We start from the raw sequence: 24,391 nt of genomic DNA on the forward strand, positions 1-24,391 counted from the left end.
GGCGTGTTTGGTTACAAACTTGCGGGCAACCATGGACCCAGGAGACTGAGACAAGAGCGAGCTGAGGTCGTTGGGAAAGCCTTCAGACCTCAGATGATTGTTGCCCTCGCCTAAAACCGCAGTTGTGATAAGCAGGCTCCGGCTAGGTAGGAGACCAGGATAGCCCCTAGGAAGCCCAACCTCTGCGTGGGAACCAGAGTGGATTGCTCTATAGTAATCATCAGGCCTTGATCTGTGAATAAGACCGTGACGATGCCCACGGCTGAGCGGTTTGTGTCTCAGAGTCTCCTCGGATAAGCGAATCGTCCAGATACGGAAAAACGCATATCCGACATCAGCGACGGAAGGCGGCGACTATGGCCGTAAACCGGGAGTATTCACCGCTGGCTATAAAGCGGAGGCATCTCCCGTGTGGAGGGAAGATGGCACTGCGAAAGTACGCGTCCTTCATATCCAGGGCGGCATAGTAGCCCCCAGGAGGCAAGGATGGAATAATGGTTCCCAGGGATACCATGTAGAACTTCAACCTTATCCTAAACCGGTTGAGTCCATGCAGGACCAGGGGGGTCTGAGACCTGTGTTCGAGTGGGGGACTAGGGCATAACGGGAGTAAAACCCCTTGCCCCTTTCGTCCGCTGAAGGGGGACAGGGCTGGAGCAAATTAAAGGTGGTACCTATGCTCCATCGTGCGCAGGACCCAGCGATCTGAAAGTAACTGGGGCCATGCCAGGAGAAAGCGGGATCGGGATCCCGTCCTGCGACTGGTACACCGCCCTCCGGCGAACCTTGGAAGGTCCGTCTTTGGTCCCAGTGGTAATTGCGAGGGACCTTGACTTTGGCTTTTTAGGGGGCCTGACGTTTGTCTGCAACCACCTTGGCCTTGCCGTTTTCCAGAGTTCTGCCTCTGGCTAGGCACAGAGTATGGCGGCTGGGGCCATAAAGGCCTGCGTTTGGTCGCTGGCGTATACATGCTGAGACGCATTAGGACCCTATTGTCCAGCAGGCTTCGCAGTCTGGGGCTGTCTCTGCCGTGAAGATGCCTTTACCAACAAAGGGTAAATTCTTTCCCCCGTCCTCCAAGACGGCAGCGAACTCCAGGTGGGAGGTTCGAGGGAGAAACTCCTCCACCCAGGTGCTATAATTATCGCAGCTAAGCAAGGCTTGTTGCTTTGCTACCCAGAGGTGCAGGGCCCCTGCAGAGTACACCTTGCATTCGCCAAGGCTCTTTCTGCTTCGGGGCTGGCGCCCGCTGGCCATCATATCAGGATCGTGGTCCTGAGCATAAAATCTGCGCATATGGGCTGACACGGATGCGTGTCCGGACGGCCATGGAGGTACTAAAAGAAGGCATGGGCTGAGTCTCTGACTCACTCGGACCTTGCCCAACTCGGCACCGGGGACCGGCATCGGGAGGCGTATCGGTACCTGGAACGAGATCCAGACCCGCAACCAGAACGGTGTTGGGAGGTCGACCGAGATCTCGAGGCTCGGAGAAGAGCTACAGGAGTCAAGGTACCTGCCCCGGTGCCAGATGTCGGAACGGTGCCGATAGCGGGTCGGCGAACGGGATACCGACCGGTGCAGCGAGTGTGACCAGTACCGAGGAAAACAGCACCGGGACTGCCAGTGGTGTCCGGCGTGCCGACAGGACTTGGAGTGTCTGCGGGACCGTGATCATGAACGGTGCCGCTCTGCTGTACTGACAGGGGACAGTCCCTTGAAGAGACTGTATTACCCGTACCGGCGGTGCCCGGGTCAGGCAGCACTGACTCTGTCATGGCACTGAGAGCTCTCGCCCTTGGTAACATCTCCGGCGTGCAGGGAACAGCAGGCTCAACCACAGTGCGTACTGGGGAGCTGTCAGGCACCGGATTCGACGGCCCTCGTGGGGCCGGGATCCACGGTACTGAGGTCATCAGAGCTTCGGTAGGAGCCGGTGCCGGGCGAACCGATTTAGATAGGCTGTCCGGCTGCGGTGCCGTCAGCACTGAAGCAGCGGGAGTAATACGCTCAACCACGGCGCGTGCCGGGGAGCCGTCGGGCACCGGATTCGATAGCCCTTGTGGGACTGGAATCGACGGTGCCGATGTTGTCGGTGCCTCAGAGGCTTCGGTTGGCATGGAAGCAGCCGGAGCAGGAGCTCAACCACGGCGCGTGCCGGGGAGCCGTCAGGCACCGGATTCTACGGCCCTTGCGGGACCGGGATCGACGGTGCCGACGTCATCGGTGCCGCAGCAGGTGTCGGTGCCGGGCGATCCGACTTAGACTAGCCCTCTGGCCGCGGTGCCGTTGGCACAGAAGCAGCCGGAGCATTAGCTCGACCACGGCGCGTGCCGGGGAGCCGTCAGGCACCGGATACTACGGCCCTTGCGGGACCGGGATCGACGGTGCCGACGTCATCGGTGCCGCAGCAGGTGTCGGTGCCGGGCGATCCGACGTAGACGAGCTCTCTGGCTGCGGTGCCGTTGGCACGGAAGCAGCAGGAGCAATACGCTCAACCACGGCGCGTGCCGGGGAGCCGTCAGGCACCGGATTCTACGGCCCTTGTGGGACCGGGATCGACGGTGCCGACGCCATCGGTGCCGCAGCAGGTGTCGGTGCCGGGCGATCCGACGTAGACGAGCCCTCTGGCTGCGGTGCCGCTGGCACGGAAGCAGCAGGAGCAATACGCTCAACCACGGCGCGTGCCGGGGAGCCGTCAGGCACCGGATTCTACGGCCCTTGTGGGACTGGGATCGACGGTGACGACGTCATCGGTGCCGTAGCAGGTGTCGGCGCCGGGCGATCCGACTTAGACGAGCTCTCTGGCTGCGGTGCCGCTGGCACGGAAGCAGCAGGAGCAATACGCTCAACCACGGCGCGTGCCGGGGAGCCGTCAGGCACCGGATTCTACGGCCCTCGTGGGACCGGGATCGACGGTGCCGACGTCGGCGGTGCCGGGCGAGCCATCTTAGACGAGCTGTCTAGCTGTGGTGCAGCTGGCACAGAAGCAGCAGGAGCAGTAAGCTCTACCACGGCGCGAGCCGGGGAGCTGCCAGGCACCGGATTCCATGGTCCTGGGGGACTGGAATCGACGGAGTCGAAGTCATCGGTGCCTCTGCAGGTGACGGTGCCGGATAACGCAACTTAGGCGAGCTCTCTGGCTGCGATGCAGGTGGCACGGAAGTAGCGGGAGCAGGGGGCTCAACCACGGCGCGTGCCGGGGAGCTGCCAGGCACCAGCAGGAATCGTAGACTCTCTCGACCTCGGAAGAAGGGAGCGGTGCCGAGTCGACATCGGTGCCGGCGACGGTCGGTGCCGAAAGGCCTTGTTGGTACCGGCGGGGTCCGGTGCCGAGGAGGCGCTTCTGCCCGCCGCTTGAACATCGCTCGGCGCCCAAGGTGGAGGGATAAGTGAAAGTCCCGCACCTTTTTGTTCTCGGCTTAAAAGCCTTGCAAATGGGGCACTTATCTGTCAAGTGTGATTCCCTGAGGCACTTCAAACAGGAGTCATGTAGATCTCTCTTCGGCCGCGGCTTCTGGCAAGCCGGGCCCCTTTTAAAACCGGGTGAGCCATGCATGGCTCCGGCACTGGGCTCATGGAAGGGCTACTTCCTGAACCCCGCTAACTAAACTAACCATGTTAGCAAAGAAACACGTATAACCATACAAATATATATATAAAAGTGTTATAACTGCATAATTATATACGAGAAAACGAGTAGCTAGGGAAGTGGAGGTCAGCTAAGCCGCGCTCCACTGTTCCAACGACCGACACGGGCGGTAAGAAGGAACTGAGGAGCGGGTGGGCCGGCAGGAGTATATATGGAGCGCCATGGTGGCGCCACTCTAGGGGGCGACCTGCCGGCCCACTGAGTTGCTAGGGTAAAAGTTTTCCGACGAATGTGCACGCGCGGCGCGTACACCTAACTGGAATGGATATGAGCAATCACTCGAAGAAGAACTAGTATTTAAGGCACTTTCAAATCACAAAAACAGTAACACTGCATGCTATACATTAACAAATTATGTTCATTCATTCCTTTCATACTTGCCAAGCCTATGCATACAAATGCATACACACCTTTTTAGTTGCACAGCCGAGAAAGAGCAAGACTATGTTGGATAAACTATCACTCTATATTCACAAAAAATAAAATCTTCTGAGATGTACAGTAGATATGTAAATTACTCCTGCTAGAGACAAGGGTACTGCTTTATAAGCCAAGTTCTTTGAGTCTCCTTTCATATGACAGGTTATCCATTCTTCAGATCATCCTAGTAGCCCTTCTCGGAACCTGTTCCAGTTTGAATTCATCATTCTTAAACATGGGAGACCAGAAGTGCACACAGTATTCCAGATGAAATCTCACCAGTGCCTTGTATAACGGTACTAATACCTCCTTATCTCTACTGGAAATACCTCACCTGATGCATCCCAAGACCACATTAGCTTTTTTCATGGCCGTATCATGTAAGCAGAGTCAGGATGAGCTCTACCCTGACATCTGGTGCTGAACTGTGGCGAGTGTGGAAAAGAATTTCAGGGGCTGGTCTTGTTTGCATAGGCACACCCACCCCGCCTAGCATGAGCCCACAGCCACCCAAATGGTCGCTTTGGCTGCTGTGGAATCTCCAGTTTCTCTGTTATTGGGGCAGAAAGAATAAAGTGTTCTTACCGTGATTATGTGAATCAAGGCCAGTGGAACTGTTTTATGACAGAGGGACTCACCATCAACTGAGTAGCACTCACTAGACAAGGGACATGGGTTCCAAACCTCTGTGAATGGAGAGAGGCTGGGTACAGGTATTTGTATCTCATGGCATGGGCCCCCTTTGAGGGCCTGAAACACCAACTGCACTGCCTCCTCTCTCCACTGTTGAAGAGCAGAGCTAATTTTGATTCCATTAAGGGTCTAGTTACAGGCTGCTGTGCTGAATTCACTTTGGGCCAACGGTGCACCAAAGTAGGTGACTCACAAGCCTAACTTTAGGTGGCGAGGTCGGAGATCACTGCTGACTGGAGTACTGCACGGCCAAAGGCTGCATCATCCCTAGCCTGGTGCGTGATGGAGTAGTGTGACGAGAACGTGTGGATGGAGGACCATGTGGCCGCTCTACAAATCTCCTGAGTCAGGATCTGAGGCAGGAACGCCGCAGAGGAGGCCTGCGCCCTAGTGGAGTGGGCCGTGACTGGAGGGACAGGGGTCTTAGCTATGCGGTAGCATTCTAGGATGCAGGACGCTCAATGTAAAAAGCCAACCTCTGCTCTTCATTGGAAGAGTGTGGTTTGGGATAAAGCATCGGGAGAAAAATATCTTGACCCATGTGGAACTGTGAGACGACCTTGGGTAGGAAAGCTGAGTGAGGTCTAAGTTGGACCTTGTCCTTATAGAAGACAGTATACTGGGGCTCGGATGTTAACGCTCTGAGCTCCGACACCCTCCTGGCCGAGGTGATCACCACCAGGAAGGCGGTCTTATACGACAAGTACAACAGGAAGCATGAAGCCAGAGACTCAAAGGAAGGTCCTGAGAGGGCGGAGAGGACCAGATTCAAGTCCCAAGCAGGGGCTGGCTGACGAACATGCGGAAATAGCCTGTCCATACCTTTGAAGAAATGCCCACCAGCGGGTTCGCAAACTCAGAGGTACCCCTTCTCCCGGATGGAAAGCCGAGATGGCCGCCAAGTGAACACGAATCGAGGAGAGGGAGAGAACCAGTTGTCTGAGGTGGAGCAAACAGTCTAGGACAATGAGGATTGGGATCCCCAGCGGATGGTGACCTTGCTGACCCGACCATATGCAGAAGCGCTTCCATTTGGCCAGGTAGGTGGCCCTAGTTGACGGTTTCCTACTATCCGAGCAGCACGTGTCTGACCTGCTGGGAGCACTGCATCTCCACCAGGTTCAGCCATGGAGCATCCATGCTGTGAGGTGAAGGGACTCCAGGTTCAGGTGGCGGAGGGAGCCCCAGTCCTGCGTGATCAGGTCCGGAAGAAGGGGCAGCGTTAGGGGCATCTGAACGGACATGTGCAGGAGTGATGTGTACCAAGGTTGGTGCGGCCACGCCGGATTTATCAGGATTACCCGTGAGTGGTCCCTGCGAATCTCCAAAATCACCCTGTGTATCAGGGGGATCGGAGGAAAGGCACAGAGTAGACCGACCCCCCAAAGACTGTAGGAGGGCATCCGACAGAGACCCCTGACTGCGGCCCAGGAGGGAGCAGAACCGTCGGCACTTCCTGTTTTCCCTTGAGGCAAACAGGTCTAACCGGGGAAAGCCCCAGAGCTGGAAAATTGAGAGCACCACGTCCCATCGGAGGGACCACTCGTGATCCCGGAACGAGCGGCTGAGGGTGTCCGCTAAACCGTTCTGCTCCCCCGGAAGGTAGAACGCCATCAGGTGGGTCGCATTGTGGACACAGAAATCCCACAGCGCGAGGGCTTCCCTGCACAGGGGAGAGGAGCGTGCATCCCCGTGTTTGTTGATATAAAAGACTGCCGACATGTTGTCTGAGAGGATGGAAACACATCTGTCGGCCAGGTGGGACTGGAAGGTCAAAAAAGCCAGGTGAACCGCTCTCAGCTCCCTGACATTGATATTCAACTTGAGGTCCTCCGGCGACCACAAGCCCTGCATCCTGAGGTGTCCCAGGCGCGCTCCCCAACCCCGATCAGAGGCATCCATTACCAGAGAGAGGGAGGGTTGAGGGGCAGCGAAGGGGATGCCCATGCACACTTTCTGCAGGTCAAGCACCACCGCAGCGAGCTTAGCACCAAGTGGGGAATGGACACCACTGAGTCCAAGGGGTCCCTGGCCGGGCGATATACTGTCGCTAACCAGGACTGTAGCAGGCAAATCCGGAGTCCAGCATGGTTTACCACATAGCTGCACGCCGCCATGTGACCCAACAGCCAGAGACAGACTCACGCTGTGGTAATTGGGGCGCGGTGCAGTCCGAGGATGAGCTCAGAAATCGCACGGAACCTGGATTCCAGCAGGTACGCTCTGACGTGAGTGGAGTCCAGAACTGCTCCTATGAACTCTATTCGTTGCATCGGAGACAGGGTGGACTCGGCTTCGTTCAAGAGGAGGCCGAGATTGAGAAAGATCTGCCTGATGAACAACACCTGAGTCTCCACCTGCTCCTCGGAGCGGCCCTTTATGAGCCAGTCGTCCAGGTAGGGGAATACTTGGATGTCCTGCCTGCTCAGGGAGGCCGCCACGACTGCCATGCACTTCGTGAAGACCCTTGGAGCAGCTGACAGGCAGAATGGGAGCACCGTGAACTGCAGATGGGCATCGGCCACGACAAACCTCAGGTACCGACAGTGTCAGGGAATTATGGCAATGCGGAAATAAGCGTCCTTTAAGTCGAGGGCAGCATACCAATCTCCTGGATCCAGGGAGGGAATAATCGAGGACAGGGAGACCATGCAGAACTTCAGCTTTCATACAAACTTGTTCAGCCACCGCAAGTCTAGGATGGGTCTCAGGCCCCCTTTCACCTTCGGTATTAGAAAATACCAGGAGTAGAAGCCTTTGCCCCTGAGCTCCCGAGGGACTTCCTCCACCACCCCTGCCTCCATGAGGGACTTCACTTCTTGACTTAGAAGTTGCTCGAGAGATGGTTCCCTGAAGAGGGACGGGGAGGGGGCTGGTGGGGCAGGAGGGAGGAGAACTGGATAGAATATCCCTTCTCTATCGTGCGGAGCACCCAGCTGTCCAACGTGATTCGGACCAGGCACGGTAGAAGGGGGACAGACGTGACCCAAAGGTAGGAGTAGAAGGATTCAGAGTCTCGATAGGTAGGTCGCCCTCGACCGTACCATCAAATAGGGCGTCTAGGCCCCAATGGTGGTCTCGATTGACCAGATGCCTGGCCAGAGGGGTGGCGTTGGTGACACCTCCTGCCATTTCTGCCCTGCCTGCGCCCCAGCTCCAGGCGAGTCTGAGGCTGGTAGGAGCGTGGGGCCATCTGTGGCCTAAATTGCCTGCGCTGGGTCGCAGGGGTATGCAAGCCCAGAGAGCGAAGCGTGGACTGCGAGTCCTTTAGGTTATGCAGAGACTTGTCCGCCTTTTCTGAAAACAGCATCTGCCCCTCGAAGGAGAGGTCTTGAATGGTCTGCTGGACCTCACAAGGCAGACCTGAGACCTGGAGTCAGGCTCCCCGCCACATGACCAGGCCCGTGGCCAGGGTGCACGAGGCTAAGTCCACCACATCTAGGGCAGCCTGGAGAGAGGCTCGGGAGATTAGCTTCCCCTCCTCCACCAGGACTCAAAACTCGGACCTCGAGTCCTGGGTAAGGAGCTCCGTAAACTTTGACATGGCTGAACACGTTATGACCATATCGGCTTACAATTGCCTGTTGGTTGGCAATGCGGAGTTGTAGGCCTGCCGTGGAGTACACTTTTCTGCCAAAGAGGTCGAGTCTTTTAGCGTCCCTGCTCTTTGGTGTTGACCCCTGAAACCCGAGAGGGGGAAGTGTTTGTGCCCTTTAGAGGGAACGAAATAGCTTTGCTCCATTCTCTTCGCAGTAGGGGCCAGTGAGGCTAGCGTTTGCCATAAAGTACGGAACGTATCTGCTATGGTCTCTATCAGCAGTAGAGCCACCCTGGATGGCCCTGAGGGAGCCAGGATGTCTACTACAGAGTCCGCGTCCATCTCGATTTCCTCAGCTTGGATTGCGAGGCTCTGAGCTGCTCGCCGGAGCAGTTGTTGGAGGATTCTGGTGTCCTCCAGGGCCAGTACTTCAGCTGTGCCCGTAATTGCTTCGTCCAGGAAGGAAGATGAGGAGATTATATGGATCAGCCCTTCCTCCGGTGCGTGCAGTCCTTCAGGGTCCTGCAGCACACGGTACTGTGGTTGCGGGACTGGTTCTGATTCTAAATGTGGCACTGCGACCAGTACCAAGGTCGCCAGTGAGCAGCTTGGTGTATCAGGTGGTGCCTGCTGAGCCCAAACTGTAGCCGTTGCCAGTGCCACTGCCCAGCTAGAGGGTGCTGAACTTGGATATGGCACATCCCTGCCCGGCGACGGTGCCAGTGGAGGAGGCAGCTGCGCCGGGGCCATCGATGCCGAGGAGACCAAGGCTGACCTTGATCAATGACCAAACGCCTGGCCTACCGACTGGTGGTAGGCCCAGGGGGTCCAAAACGGCCACTGTGAGGGCAGATGCCATTGCTGCTGCCACTGTGGGTAACGCTGGTGACTCACCCCCGAAACCGATCTCCTGCTCCGCGACCAGCTGGAGCAGTAGGAGTCTGCCTCTGAGTCTCAAGTCTCGGAGTACGAGGACCTGAGGGGAGCAGCACCCGGTGCCATTGGAGAGCGGTGCTGAGGCAGCGGAGAGCTTTATCTGGTCTGATGCCACCTTAGTGGCGCAGTGCAGGGAGAAAGGCGACAGCATGGCAGGCTTGCCCCTCGATTGTACTGGTGGACGGGCTGCGGTAGGCAACTCCCTATGGTGCGGGGAGGCTGGCGCTGGGAGTCCCATCAAGTCTGAGGCCGCCTCGAACACCTCCGGTGTCGAAGGGAGGCGCAAGTCTCCGCTGAGGTCCGGGGATCTAGGCCAGTCCAGATTCGACCGCCCTCTTTGTGGTGCGGGAGTTGACGGAGCAGCCGAGGGCTGTAGCCCAGCCTGTCCGCTTGCACCTGCAGACGGTGTCGGCCTCGAGTCCTGGTGGGGTGACCGTTCCCTCACCGGCTTTCTCTTCTTAGCGGGCACTGGCGACGGTGAGCAGTGCCGCACCGAGGCTGACTTCCTATGACCTGACTCCGTCCAGTGCCGTGTTTTAGACAACTTGGGCTAGGCGCTAAGTCCTGATGCCAGTGCCGGGGCGCTCCGCACTGAGGAAGACGTGCTGGGCACCGCCTCGGCCGGTACCGGGTCCGAGGGTGGCCGCAGGGCAGCCTCCAATCAGGAAGACTCTAAGTCTTTGAGAGTTCTCAGGCAGAAGCCTCTGCAGATAGAGCACCGGTCCTTTTGGTGGCTCTCTCTGAGGCACCTCAAACAAGCAGAGTGCAGGTCACTCTTGGGCATGAATTTCCCACAGTCCTTGAAGACTTTAAACCCGGGGGACCTGAGCACGCCCCAGTAGGCGACGAAACTTAGGGGGGGGACCCCCCAACTACCAAGAACTAAATGCAATGACCTAATTAAACTAACTATAACGTAACTATATACATGGACTATACACAAGGATAGGACACTGCTTACTTGCTATGCACAAGAGAAGTTCCAGCTAGCCGTCACCGGCGCTAAGAAGGAACTGAGGGGGTGGAGGATCGGCGGGCCCCTTTATAGGGCACCGTAGTGGCGCCACGGCCGACCCTACGGACGCTGCTAGGGGAAGATCTTCCGGCTGGCATGCACGCGGCATGCGCACACCTACTTTGAATGGACATGAACAACTACTCAAAGAAGAAACATTGCCTCCTAGAGGCACCCGGGGGAGTGGTATGTAATTGTCCCAGGTCACTGGGGGGCGCTCGAGCCAGTTTTGCATCGCATTATTGAAATGGAACCTCTAGATACTGACCTCAGCCCTTGTTGCTGCCAACTCAGACGGCAGAAGAGTTACATTACATTGGTGGCTCATAGTCATCCCGTGATCAACCAATACTCCAAGGTCCTTCTCCTCCTCTGTTACTTCCTCCCCAGCTTATAACAATAATTCTTTTTATTAATCCCTAAATGCATGACCTTGCGCTTTTCACTATTAAATTTCATCTTATTACTATTACTCCAGTTTACAAGGTCATCCAGATCTTCCTGTATGATATCCCAGTCCTTCTCTGTATTGGCAATACCTCCCAGCTTTGCGTTATCTGCAAACTTTATTAGCATATACCCCCTTTTTGTGCCAAGGTCAGTAATAAAAAGATTAAATAAGATTGGTCCCCAAACCGATCCCTGAGGAACTCCACTAGTAACCTCCCTCCAGCCTGACAATTCATCTTTCAGTACAACCCATTGTAGTCTCCCCTTTAACCAATTCCTTATCCATCTTTCACTTTTCGTATTGATCCCCATCTTTTCCAATTTAGCTAATAATTCCCCATGTGGAACCGTATCAAATGCCTTACTGAAATCAAGGCAAATTAGATCCACTGCATTTCCTTTATCTAAAAAATCTGTTACCTTCTCAAAGAAGGAGATCAGGTTGGTTTGGCACAATCTACCTTTTGTAAAAACATGTTGTATTTTGTCCCAATTACCATTGGCCTTAATGTCCTTAAATACTTTCTCCTTCAAATTTTTTTCTCAAGACTTTGCATATTACAGATGTCAAACTGACAGGCCTGTAGTTGCCCAGATCACTTTTTTTCCCTTTCTTAAAGATAGGAACTGTTAGCAATTTTCCAGTCATACAGTACAATCCCCAAGTTTACAGATTAATTAAAAATTCTTGCTAATGGACTTGCAATTTCATGTGCCAGTTCCTTTAGTATTCTTGGATGAAGATTATCTGGGCCCCCTGATTTCGTCCCATTAAGCTGTTTGAGTTTGGCTTCTACCTCAGATGTGATAATACCTACCTCCATATCCTCATTCATATTTGTCATCCTATTATCCCTAAGCTCCTCATTAGGCTCATTAAAGACTGAGGCAAAGTATTCGTTTAGCTATTGGGCCATGCCTAGATTATCCTTAACCTCCACTCCATGCTCAGTGTTTAGTAGGCCCACTTCCTCTTTCTTTCTTTTCTTCTTATTTATACGGCTATAGAACCTTTTACTATTGGTTTTAATTCCCTTTGCAAAGTCCAACTCTACATGGCTTTTGGCCTTTCTAACTTTATCCCCACATGTTCTGACCTCAACAAGTTAGCTTTCCTTGCTGATCACTCCTATCTTCCATTCCATGTAGGCTTTCTGCTGTTTATTAATCACCTATTTGAGATGCTTGCTCATCCAGCTTGGTCTACAACTCCTGCCTATGAATTTTTTCCCCCTTTCTTGGGATGCAGGCTTCTGATAGTTTCTGCAATTTTGACTTGAAGTAATTCCAGTCTTCCTCCACCTTTAGATCCCCAAGTTAGCCCTTCTGAAATCAAAAACCCTAGTCACAGATCTATTTCTGTTTATCCTTCCATTTAGTTTAAATTGAATTAGCTCATGATCGCTCAAACCAAGGTTGTCCCCTACAATCATTTCTTCTATGAGGTTCTCACTACTCACCAATACCAAATATAAAATCGCATCCCCTCTTGTTGGTTCAGCAACTACTTGGTGAAGGAATCTATCAGCTATTGCATCTAGGAAAATCTAAGCCCTATTATTATTACTAGCACTTGTCCTCCAGTCTATATCTGGGAAGTTAAAGTCTCCCATGATCACACAATTCCCATTAGTATTTACTTCATTAAAAACATTAAAAGGTCTCTATCCATATCCAAATCAGATCCCAGTGGTCTGTAGCACACCCCAAGCGCTATCTCAGGGGAGGCTCTAGTAGCTTTCTTTCCCAATGTGATTTTTGCCCAGACAGACTGTCTTATCCATTTCATCCCTTATTTCTTTACAGTCTACCTTATCACTGATATACAATGCTACTCCACCACCTTTGCCTTTATTTCTGTCTTTCCTAAACAGCACGTAGCCTTCAATACCTGTACTCCAGTCCCGACTACTTGTCATAAACAGATAGTTAAGGGTTAATGTCTCTTTTACCTGTAAAGGGTTAACAAACAGGGACCCCAAACACCTGACCAGAGGACCAATCAGGAGACAAGATAGTTTAAAGTCTCGTGGGAGGGAAGCCTTTGTTTGTGTGTTTTCTTTGTCTGTTGTTCTCTCTGCATTCTGAGAGGGTAACCAGACGTACCTACAGGCTCTCTAATTTTCTATTCAAATAGTAAGTAACAGTAGAAGGCAGTTTAGTCTTTTTGATTGTTTTCTTTATTTGCAAATGTAGTATTTTGATGGAATGATTTTAATGTGTATTTGTGCTGGGGGGAAGACTCCTCTCTAGTGTCTATAAGCTGAAAGACTCTGTAATATTTACCATCTAAATTACAGAGGCAACTTTTACTTTTTTCTTTCTTTTTATTAAAAGTTTTGCTTTTTAAGACCTGATTGATTTTTTCCCCTTGTTGAGGCTCAAGGGAATTGAGTCTGTACTCACCAGGGAATTGGTGGGAGACAGGGAGAGAGAAGGGAGGGGGGAAAGGTGGAATCTCTCTGTTTCAGATTCACGGAGCTTGAATCTGTATTACCTCTTGGGGAGGGGGAAAGAGGAGGGGGAAAGGTGCATTCCTCTCTGTTTTAAGATTCAAGGATTGAATCACAGTGATCTTCCAGGGCAACCCAGGGAGGGAAAGCCTGGGAGAGGCAACAGTGAGGGAAAGGGTTTACTTTCCTTGTGTAAGATCCAGGGGGTCTAGGTCTTGGGGTCCTCTGAGAAGGTTTTGGGGGGACCAGAGTTTACCAGGCACTGCAAGTCCTGGTTGGTGGCAGCACTACAAGATCTAAGCTGGTAATTAAGCTTAGAGGGATTCATGCTGGTACCCCATCTTTTGGACGCTAAGGTTCAGAGTGGGGATTTATGCATGACACTACTATTCCACCATGTTTCTGTTATCCCTATAATATCTGGCTTCACTTCCTGTACCAGTACCAGTTTCTCCATTTTGTTACCTAGGCTCCTCACACTGGTGTACAAACATATTAATTCTTGCTGCTTGGCTTCACTCACATTCTTTACCCGATTAGGCACAGACAGTCTACTGCCAATATCACCTGTTAGAATTGTATCTACAGTATGTAGATACCGTTATCTTCCTCCGTATGTCCATTCTCCTATCCATGAAAGTATCCTTTCCTGCTTTGTTTTCTTCCCTCTCAATGTTAAAATCCAGCATGGAGATTACCTGGACATCTCTCAACCATCTCCCCCCAATTCCTAGTTTAAAGCTCTCAATCAGTTCTGCCAGCCTTCATCCTAGAAGTCTATTTCCCTCCCTACTCAGGTGAAGTACATCCCGAGAGAACAGTCCTCTGACCATGAATGCCTCCCGAGGCCACACATCCCAAAGCCCTCCTTATAGCACCACTGCCTGAGCCATCTGTTGATCACCATAATCTTGTCACACCTTTGCTGCCCTTCTCCAGGAACAGGCAGAATCCCACTGAAGATCACCTGAGCCTCAATTTCCTTAAGTGTCTTCCCCAGCCTGGCATAGTCTCCCTTGATACGTTCCAGCTAGAATCTAGCCGTATCATTTGTTCCCACATGAAGGACAATCAGCGGATTCTTTCCTGCTTCCGTTAGGATCCTCTTCAGCCTCAGGTCCCCATCCCGTATCTTAGCACCCGGCAGACAGCACACTCTTCTGTTCTCCAGATCAGCTCTAGTTACAGGCCTGTCTATTCTTCTCAGTAAGGAGTCCCCAGTCACGTAGACCTGCCTTTTCCTGGTGGCAGTGTGATTCTCCGGTCTATCCCCTGTGCCCTCTGGCTGTAAGACCTCTCAATTCCTATTCACCCTTGCAATCCTCTGGAACTCATCCCATATTGTCCTGGGGCTCATGTTTGGTGTGATCTCCCATTGACACTTCCCCTCTCCTTATAGGGAGATAGCTAGCTGCTCTTCTCTTTTTCCTTGCCCTCTCACCTTCAGCAACCACCTGCTGTGCCCCTTCTTCATTTTCCAACTCCACAAACCTGTTCCTGAGCTTATTGCTCCTTCACTAGCCTGTCTTTTCCTCTGCCTGGTTCCCTTAGTCACATGCTTCCACCGTCCACTTTCCTCACCCAGCAGTCTCCCCTTAGAGTTCTTTGGACTTGCTTCCATTTGCAAGTCTGAGCTTTTCCCTTTGGCCTCATCATGTCTTTGCTCCATCATCTGCTCAAACTCCCTTCTAAACTCAACCAGAGTTTCCACCTGCATCTCCAATCCTCGGATCTTTTCTTCCATCAGCTCTATCAGGTGGCACTTCATGCAGACGAAACTCTTATCAGGTACCCCCTCCAGGATCATGTACATGCTACAGCTTCCACATCCAGACATCTTCATTGTGTCTTCCACTGCTTGGGTCACTACAACTGCTGCCTCTGTATCTTTCATAGGCGTCCCACCTAAATCCTGTAAATTTGGGAGACATGAACCAACCCAAAACACCACCACTCACAGCAAAACAAACCCCCAACAAGCACCAAGACACTGCTAGAACACTGCAAACTCCCTTCAATAGCCTGTGTTCCTCTGCTTGCCTCTCTCAGTCTTCCCCCAAACTCCCCTTGTAAAGTCCCACTCAAACTCCCATTTACAGCTCTGTATGCTGGCTCCTGTGTCGCTGAAACTGTCTATGCTGCTGCCTGACTGGCTGGCTACCTTTATAGGACCCCTAGTCAGAGAAGCCCCACTCCCTAAGCAGGGCTCAGCTTCTCTCCCAGCACACTGCCCCTACCAGCCTCCACACATACAAATACAACTACAAATACAGACCCAGTGGTGCCCCAAATTTTCAGGTGCCCTACACAGCCACATAGTCTGCGTATGCCTAAGGACGGCCCTGCTAAAGTAGACCCAACAACCAATGCAGTGCTGCAAATGAAGACCTGGCACTTCCAAAATCCTTTTTTGCACTTATACCAAACACTCCAATAGTTGAGTGCGCACTTGTACAGTCCTAATAGCTACTGCTTTTTAGATGACTCTGAAATAGCAGTGCATCTTGAAAGAGGAATGCTCCATGATGTGCTGGGGGGAGCTCTCAAGGATCATATTGAGAAGAAGGTTAGGATGATTTCCCAGATTCTGTTAGTGCCCTCTTCCTGTCGAGATTCTGCAAAATTATCCTTGATATAAGTTACTTAACCTTGGGGGCTCATAGAAATATTTCTGAAGAGCAATTACACACATGCACATACAAAACATATTTTGCATCAGTTAGGAGATATTTTCAGAAAATTCTGTAGAGGATACACCCAGCTACTCAACACAAGGTCTTTACCCTTTAACCCGTGGGTTTTCAATCTGGAGGTCACAATCAGGTGTAAGGAGATTGCAACTACCTCCTCCTTACCATATTGCTAAATGGATAGGGAATCTGAGATGAGAGAGACAATATCAAATTGTAAGGGGTAGAAAAATGTTAAGAACCATTGCTGTAATCCCTCCCTTCCAATTATATGAATTGAACACAGCGCTATATTATCAATATACTCAGTATAGCTTTCAAAGACCAAATATAAACATTTCCACATAATACAGAGAATATTACTATACAGTATATAATATATAATATACTATACATATTCCAAAATGTAGTGTAACATACAACAGATATAAAGACAACCTAGGTATTTCAGAATTATTCTGGTACTAGTAATACTGATATAGCAAGTCTCGGTTTTCCATGTAAATACAATAATATTTTGCTCAAGTATGCAGAGAACTTCAAGGAACTGCTCTGCAGATTTTGTGCAACTGAACTTTCTTGAGGGTATCTACCTATGCCAGCACCATAACTCCCAATGAACAAATCCTGACATAACTCTTGAATCAAAACTATTAGGGAATGAAAGTGGAAAATCTATGGACAATGAATCATTTTAAATAATTCTTTTATATCCAACACTGATAAGCTGGAGGGGTCTCAAAGGAGCCCCTTTTTAGAAGAGCCAGTCTTTCAGCCCGGTAAAGAAGAATCTCAGCTTTCTTTCTTTTTTAATAAATTCTTTAGCCATAAAATATATTACTAAGCTTGCATTGTCTATATAAATGTAAGATGTCTGCAGATAATAAATCTGTAATATGAGTATCTATTATTGTATATATTTTAACTTTTAAGGATTCTGTTCATTCACACTGGTTCCCCATGTACTCCAAAAGTCATTAGTTAAAAGAAATTTTTGCAGAAAAATGAAAGGCATCCATTGTAGAAGTACTTACAGCCATTTAAGTTGTTCTCTTTGTGACACAGTACATCTTCACCTCCCACATCACTTGTACTATTCAGTACATTATATTCAGAACTAGTGAAAGAGAGAAAAAGCAATATGCTAACTGAGCTGTAATTTATAATATTAAATAAAATGATCTCTTCAAAGTTCATACATATAGCAATGCAAATGACTGACAAAATCTGACAAATATGGTTTTAAGAAAAAGTGATTTTGGCATAATCTACCCATAGAAGATACTGAATTTTATTGTGTTCTTAAGTTATTGTTACTTTGATCTCCAAAAACAGTACATTCCTTCTTCAATTCATCTGCATGTTTTTTTCAAACTAAACAGATAAGCAAACTCCACATATAGAAAAGCAGGTTACAAGTTCAAAACTTGCGATTGCTGGTGATTGACCAATCAGCCCCAAGAGTGTATGCCCAATAACAATTTTGAGTTAATACGAATAAATTTAGTCCCAGTTCTTATTTTTTTCCCCAATCTTCATATTAGAACAAACCTATAAGAATTCATTTAATTATAATTCACCATGGACTTTCTTCCAAGGGGGATTAAATAACATTAATGCAACATTAAGACTGACATTTTGAAACTACAGAAGACAGGACATTGAGGAAAGCTACTTACCTTCCCTATCTCACAGCAGTAATTAGATACATATTAAAAGAAAGTGAACCTCTCAAATACTACAGCTATGGAAACCCATGTAACTACCAAAGACAGAACATTCCCTGAAAAGTTCACTTCCATGCAACTAGGGTGACCAGACAGCAAGTGTGAAAAATCGGGACAGGGGGAGGGGGATTATAAACCTATATAAGACAAAGCCCCAAATATCTGGACTGTCCCTATAAAATCGGGACATCTACTCACCCTACATGCATCTGCAAACATACCAACAGAAGCATGACTTGTAACAATGCGGACTACACAATTCGAGATTATGATCTAGAACAGGCCTGCAGAACTCGTAAAGCGGCAAGGGTCACATTATCCAAAGAAAATAGCTGAGTGCCGAAACCCCTGTCCCCTGGTCCAGCGGAAACACTCCACCCCAGCACTGCCCAGCCCTGCAGAAACAAACCCTCCTTTCCCAGTGCCGCCCCACCAAAACAACTGTGGGCCAAAAAGGAAGGTTGGAGGTGGGGAGGTAGAAAAGTTAGATGCCTGCAAGTCACCAGGGCCTGATGAAATGCATCCTAGAATACTCAAGGAGTTAATAGAAGAGGTATCTGAGCCTCTAGCTATTATCTTTGGGAAATCATGGGAAACGGGGGAGATTCCAGAAGACTGGAAGGGGGCAAATATAGTGCCCATCTATAAAAAGGGAAATAAAAACAACCCAGGAAACTACAGACCAGTTAGTTTAACTTTTGTGCCAGGGAAGATAATGGAGCAGATAATCAAAGAAATCATCTGCAAACACTTGGAAGGTGGTAAGATGATAGGGAATAGCCAGCATGGATTTGTAAAGAACAAATCGTGTCAAACTAATCTGATAGCGTTCTTTGATAGGATAACGAGCCTTGTGGATAAGGGAGAAGCGGTGGATGTGATATACCTAGACTTTAGTAAGGCATTTGATACGGTCTCGCATGATATTCTTATAGATAAACTAGGAAAGTACAATTTAGATGGGGCTACTATAAGGTGGGTGCATAACTGGCTGGATAACCGTACTCAGAGAGTAGTTGTTAATGGCTCTCAATCCTGCTGGAAAGGTATAACAAGTGGGGTTCTGCAGGGGTCTGTTTTGGGACCGGTTCTGTTCAATATCTTCATCAACGATTTAGATGTTGGCATAGAAAGTACGCTTATTAAGTTTGCGGACGATACCAAACTGGGAGGGATTGCAACTGCTTTGGAGGACCGGGTCAAAATTCAAAATGATCTGGACAAATTGGAGAAATGGTCTAAGGTAAACAGGATGAAGTTCAATAAAGATAAATGCAAAGTGCTCCACTTAGGAAGGAACAATAAGTTTCACACATACAGAATGGGAAGAGATTGTCTAGGAAGGAGTATGGCAGAAAGAGATCTAGGGGTCATAGTAGACCACAAGCTTAATATGAGTCAACAGTGTGATACTGTTGCAAAAAAAGCAAACGTGATTCTGGGATGCATTAACAGGTGTGTTGTAAACAAGACACGAGAAGTCATTCTTCCGCTTTACTCTGCGCTGGTTAGGCCTCAACTGGAGTATTGTGTCCAGTTCTGGGCACCGCATTTCAAGAAAGATGTGGAGAAATTGGAGAGGGTCCAGAGAAGAGCAACAAGAATGATTAAAGGTCTTGAGAACATGACCTATGAAGGAAGGCTGAAGGAATTGGGTTTGTTTAGTTTGGAAAAGAGAAGACTGAGAGGGGACCTGATAGCAGTTTTCAGGTATCTAAAAGGGTGTCATCAGGAGGAGGGAGAAAACTTGTTCACCTTGGCATCCAATGATAGAACAAGAAGCAATGGGCTTAAACTGCAGCAAGGGAGATTTAGGTTGGACATTAGGAAAAAGTTCCTAACTGTCAGGGTAGTTAAATACTGGAATAAATTGCCTAGGGAGGTTGTGGAATCTCCATCTCTGGAGATATTTAAGAGTAGGTTAGATAAATGTCTGTTAGGGATGGTCTAGACAGTATTTGGTCCTGCCATGAGGGCAGGGGACTGGACTCGATGACCTCTCGAGGTCCCTTCCAGTCCTAGAGTCTATGAGTCTATGAGGTGATACTTGATTTTAAATCAACCAGGGGCTCCCAGCTGAAGAGGTGGCTGGCAGCCCTCAGGGTCATATTAAAGGGCCCGGGATTCCAGCAGCTGCGGGAACCCAAACCTTTGTGAGGATGGGGCAGGGATTTAAAGGGCCCAGAGCTCCTGCTGCTGAGAGGAGCCTGAGCCCTTTAAATCCCAGCCCCATCGCATCCCCTGGAGCCGCCGCCGGGATTCAAAGGGCTCTGGGCTGCCCGTGGCGGCGGGTAGCCCTGAGCCCTTTAAATTTCAGCCGCGGCAGAGAATCTCTGCGGTCAGCTCAGAGCCCTTTGAATCCCACCCACGGCTGAGATTTAAAGGGCTCTGGGCTCCCCACGGCTGAGGGCAGCCCAGAGCCTTTGAATCCTGTCTGCAGCTGGCAAGGTCGGCTTTAGAAAGTGCGGGGCCCAATTCGAACATTTTCGGCGTGGCCCCGGCAGGGATGACTGAAAAAAGAAAAAAAAAAAACATGGGAAAAAAAAGCCTTTCATTTCTTAGCAACCGGTTCCCTATAAAAAGTTCTGCCACAGTATGTAGTTTTTGTACCAATAGGGTTACCATACGTCCGTATTTTCCTCCTGGATGGCGATTTAAGATTCAAAAAGCCTGATATGTCCGGAAAAGTACAGATGTATGTTAACCCTACCTAAAGTTCTTTTTTAAAAAGATGTGTCTGAACTAGAAATGAGCTCTGCCACTCCCTGAGGGTGTGCTAGGGTGCACATGGGGGTCCCAGCTGCTCCCTGCCCACCTAATTGAAGCAGGTGTGCAGGGTTACTTCCCTGGGAACTACAGGGCACCAGTGGACATGGGGCTGGCTGGAGATGGGGGGGAGGTAGCTGGAGGTAGGGTCTGGCTGCAGGCTGGGCAAGGGGTGTGGGGCAGGCGGGAGATGGCGTATGGGATGGGCTGGCTGGCTTCAGACAGGGTCACGGGGGGGTGCGGCATGGGTTGGCAGGGCTGGAGACAAAGGAGTGCAGGATTGGTTGGCTTCAGGCAGAGGGGTGCGGCAGGGGTTAGCTGGAGACAGGGAAGAGGGTGCAGAAATGGCTGGAGACAGGGGTTGGTGCAGGGCTGAAGGCAAGGCAGGGGGTGAGGGGCTGGCTGGAGACAGGAACTGGTGCAGGCAGAGCAGGAGGTGCGGCAGGGGTTAGCTGCGGGCAACTAGTGCAGGTATAGAGGGTACAGCTCATCCTGTATGGTGAGTGTCCCGTCCTCCTGCCTCGCCCACCAGGGTAGCAGTAGCAGCCCGTGGCTCAGGAGCTATTTAAAGGGCCTGGGACTCCCCTGCTTCCACTGCCCCAGCCCTGTAAATAGCTGTGGGAGCCCTGGGAAAGTGGCGGGGCTCCGGGGGCTATTTAAAGGACCAGGGCAGCAAAGGCATCTGGAGAACCCCCCGCTACCCCAGCGCTCTTGGGGCTATTTAAAGAGACCGCGGCTCCCCTGCTTCTACCGCCCCAACCCTGTAAATAGCCGAGGGAGCCCTGGGGAAGCGGTGTGGCTTCAGCGGCTATTTAAGGACTAGGGCGGCAGAGGCAGCTGGAGCCCCAGCCCTTTAAATAGCCCCCAGAGTCCCCCGCTACCCCAGGACTCTGGGGGTATTTAAAGGGCCCGGGGCTCCCCTTCTTCTACCGCCCCAGCCCTTTAAATAGCCACGGGAACCCTGGGGAAGTGGTGGGGCTCCGCTGGCTATTTAAAGGGCCAGGGTGATAGAAGCGACGGGAACCCTGGACTTTTTAAATAGCCCCCAGAACCCCACAGCCCTACCCCAGGGCTCCAGCAGTGGTGCTCTGATGGCAATTTAAAGGGCCTGGGAGCCACAGGCCTTTTAAATTGCCCCTTGGGGAAGCTGGGCCACCCCGCTACAGCGCACTGGCTTTTGCCGATACACCATACTTGGGCTTGGGCATGTGGCCCTCTTAGGGGCGGGCTGATTCAGGGGAATTGGTTGAATTGGCCTAAAGCTGGCCCTGGCAGCTGAGATTTAAAGGGCTCTCTGCGGCTGCAGGCAGCACAGAGCCCTTTGAATCCCGGCTGCGGCTGAGATTTAAAGAGCTCTGAGCTCGTGGCTGCCTGCAGCTCAGAGCCATTTGAATCCTGGCCGCGGCTGAGATTTAAAGAGCTCTGAGCTCCCCACCGCTGCGGGCAGCCCAGAACCCTATGAATCCCGGCCGCAGCTGAGATTTAAATGGCTCTGGGCTCCCTACTGCTGCGGGCAGCCCAGAACCTTTTGAATCCCGGCCACAGCTGAGATTTAAAGAGCTCTGGGCTCCCCACCGCTGCGGGCAGCGCCGAGCCTTTTGAATCCCGGCCGCGGCTGAGATTTAAAGGGCTCTGGGCTCCCCGCCGCTGCGGGCAGCTCAGAGCCCTATGAATCCCGGCCACAGCTGAGATTTAAATGGCTCTGGGCTCCCTACCGCTGTGGGCAGCCCAGAGCCTTTTGAATCCCTGCTGCGGCTGAGATTTAAAGAGCTCTGAGCTCCCCGCCACTGCGGGCAGCTCAGAGCCTTTTGAATCCTGCCACGGGCCGCACAGTGAGCCTCTGCGGGCCACATGTGGCCTGCAGGCTGTACGTTGTGCAGGCCTGATCTAGATCTTTCATTAATCAAATGGGCTTTTCAGTTGGTTTACTAACCAATGTAAGTACTTCACTAGTCAAATGGAGGTGTATTGATATGAACTGTGTTTTGGGTAATTTTATGTTTGAGGGAGAAGGAAGAAAAGTGAAAAATCTTTAAAGGCATTTTACATGAAATTGTGTTTATATTCACTAGAGAACTTTAAAACGTTATTAATGTTGAGCATTGCTGAAACCCCTACCCAATCATAACAAATCCTGCTTTTTTTGTGCTTTTACTTGAGCACTTGGGTTGAAGATGGTAAAGGTAATAAACCATACCAAATTATATAATAGATGCATAAGATTTTTTATGTTTATGATCACTGGTAAGAATTTCATTTTGATAGTTGGCAGGACGCCTATAACCTGGGATTGGTACTACTTAGAGTGTTAAATCAAAGTGAATAAAAATGAATGAATTTGAGGCCAAATCCTGCCATTTTTGGGTACTCAAATCTCCCATGTAAGGACTGTTTTTTCAAACTGACTTTGTACATACAGTACCAAGCAATACCAATCCCAGGTTTTAGGTGACCTGACTTCAGTCAATGCGAGATATATCTGAATAAGGATTCCAGGAATGATCCTATGGGATAAATAATTTCCAATAGCAGGACTTCTGGTAACTCACAACTGAAGGATAAAATTGATGGTCCTTTATAACTTCCAGAACAGTAAGAGATGTTGGGATTATATAACTGGAGAGTCTCCTTTAGTTCAATAAGTGGAACTAGAGTTTTAAACTTCAAAGGTTCCTGGTATCACAGACATCTGGGATAGCATTCCATGCAGTTGAAGGAATTTCAAATGCAATTAATGTGTCATTTGGATTTTTACTTATTTAGGCCCAGATTCTGCACTGGTATCTTCTAGCACAGAATGTACCACTTGTGCAAAGTTCCATTGATTTCACTGGGAGTCTGCATATGCGCAGGAGCGTATGCTAGTAGATCCCAATGATTGGGGCCTTAGTTACTTCTCACATTTCAAACTTCAACACATCTGAAATTTTATCGTGTCTCATTTATTCCTGTTAGGCTCCCTCCCTCCACAGTGTCTATTGTTTTTAATGCTTGCTATTTACTTATAGAATTAGACATCGCAAGTTGAATTGCATGCATTTTGTCGTTTTCTCATGGACATTTCTAATCCATGTTGAACAATAACTATATCACAATTCATAGGATGTATGGAGGTGAAATGTGTTTCTTGCCAATTTTAAGTTTCAGGAAGAAAGAGAGGTTACTTACAAGTAACTGTAGTTCTTTTAATAGATTGTAGGTACAGATTCAAACCCTAGGGTGTACCTGTGCACTCTGCACCAGATATAACTCTCTCTAATGCAGTGCCACCACTCACTATGTATGCTCCTTCAAAGGAATAAGCATTTGAACCCAAGTTCTTATAAGATGTCATACCCTAGAGTCCCCTCAGTTCCTTTCAACCAGCAAAAACCCCCACACACATTATTCATCTGAATGAAAACCAACCCAAAACCTGTTTATTGGCACCTTTATGTTCCAGGGGAAAGGAAAAGATACTGAGACCCTTTTCTAAACCCAATATATCATGGATTCAGTCTTGGCCTCATTGATGTCAATAGCATTTTTGTCACTGAATTCAATGGAGCCAGGATTTCACACTCTTTATTACAATTAGAGTTTTTTTTGTGGGACACATTTCCCTCACAATCCAAGGATCACAAAATGAGTCAGCACTCTTGTGCTAGTTTTTGTTGCCAGTTCTGATTTCTCTCCATTTTTCCCCCCCAAGTAAAAACTGTCCATGCAGACAGAAACAATGCTTTCCATGGAAAACTAATTATGGTTTTTTTTTGCGCCAGAATATTTTCCCCTTTAAGATACATCGGATATGGATTCCATTAGCACTCTAGGTTTTTCCTACTGAGTTTCTTCTTCTGACAACTACCATCTAGAATATTCTGGTTAGGAATCAATTTTACTATTTTCCATATAAAATTGTATGTGCATGATTCTGACTGGGAGCCACAAGCCCCAACACCCCTCCTCCCCTCACCCCATTTTCTAATTTGAAAGGATTACTTTAGGTCCCTTTGTCATAAACAGATAGCTAAGGGTTAATGTCTCTTTCACCTGAAAAAAAGTAACCTGA

General features: G+C 49.8%; 1 protein-coding gene across 1 annotated transcript in view; it reads right to left on the minus strand.

The window, feature by feature from the left end:
• CFAP47 (cilia and flagella associated protein 47) overlaps positions 1–24,391 on the minus strand; it is a 681,124-nt gene that overhangs the window by 372,899 nt on the left and 283,834 nt on the right. The window contains 1 exon segment of the mRNA XM_030575652.1: positions 16,882–16,964. Within this exon segment, the coding sequence (XP_030431512.1) occupies positions 16,882–16,964 (83 nt within the window).

The sequence above is a fragment of the Gopherus evgoodei genome, chromosome 1, assembly GCF_007399415.2.
Source record: "Gopherus evgoodei ecotype Sinaloan lineage chromosome 1, rGopEvg1_v1.p, whole genome shotgun sequence".
NCBI classification, from domain to species: Eukaryota; Metazoa; Chordata; order Testudines; family Testudinidae; genus Gopherus; species Gopherus evgoodei.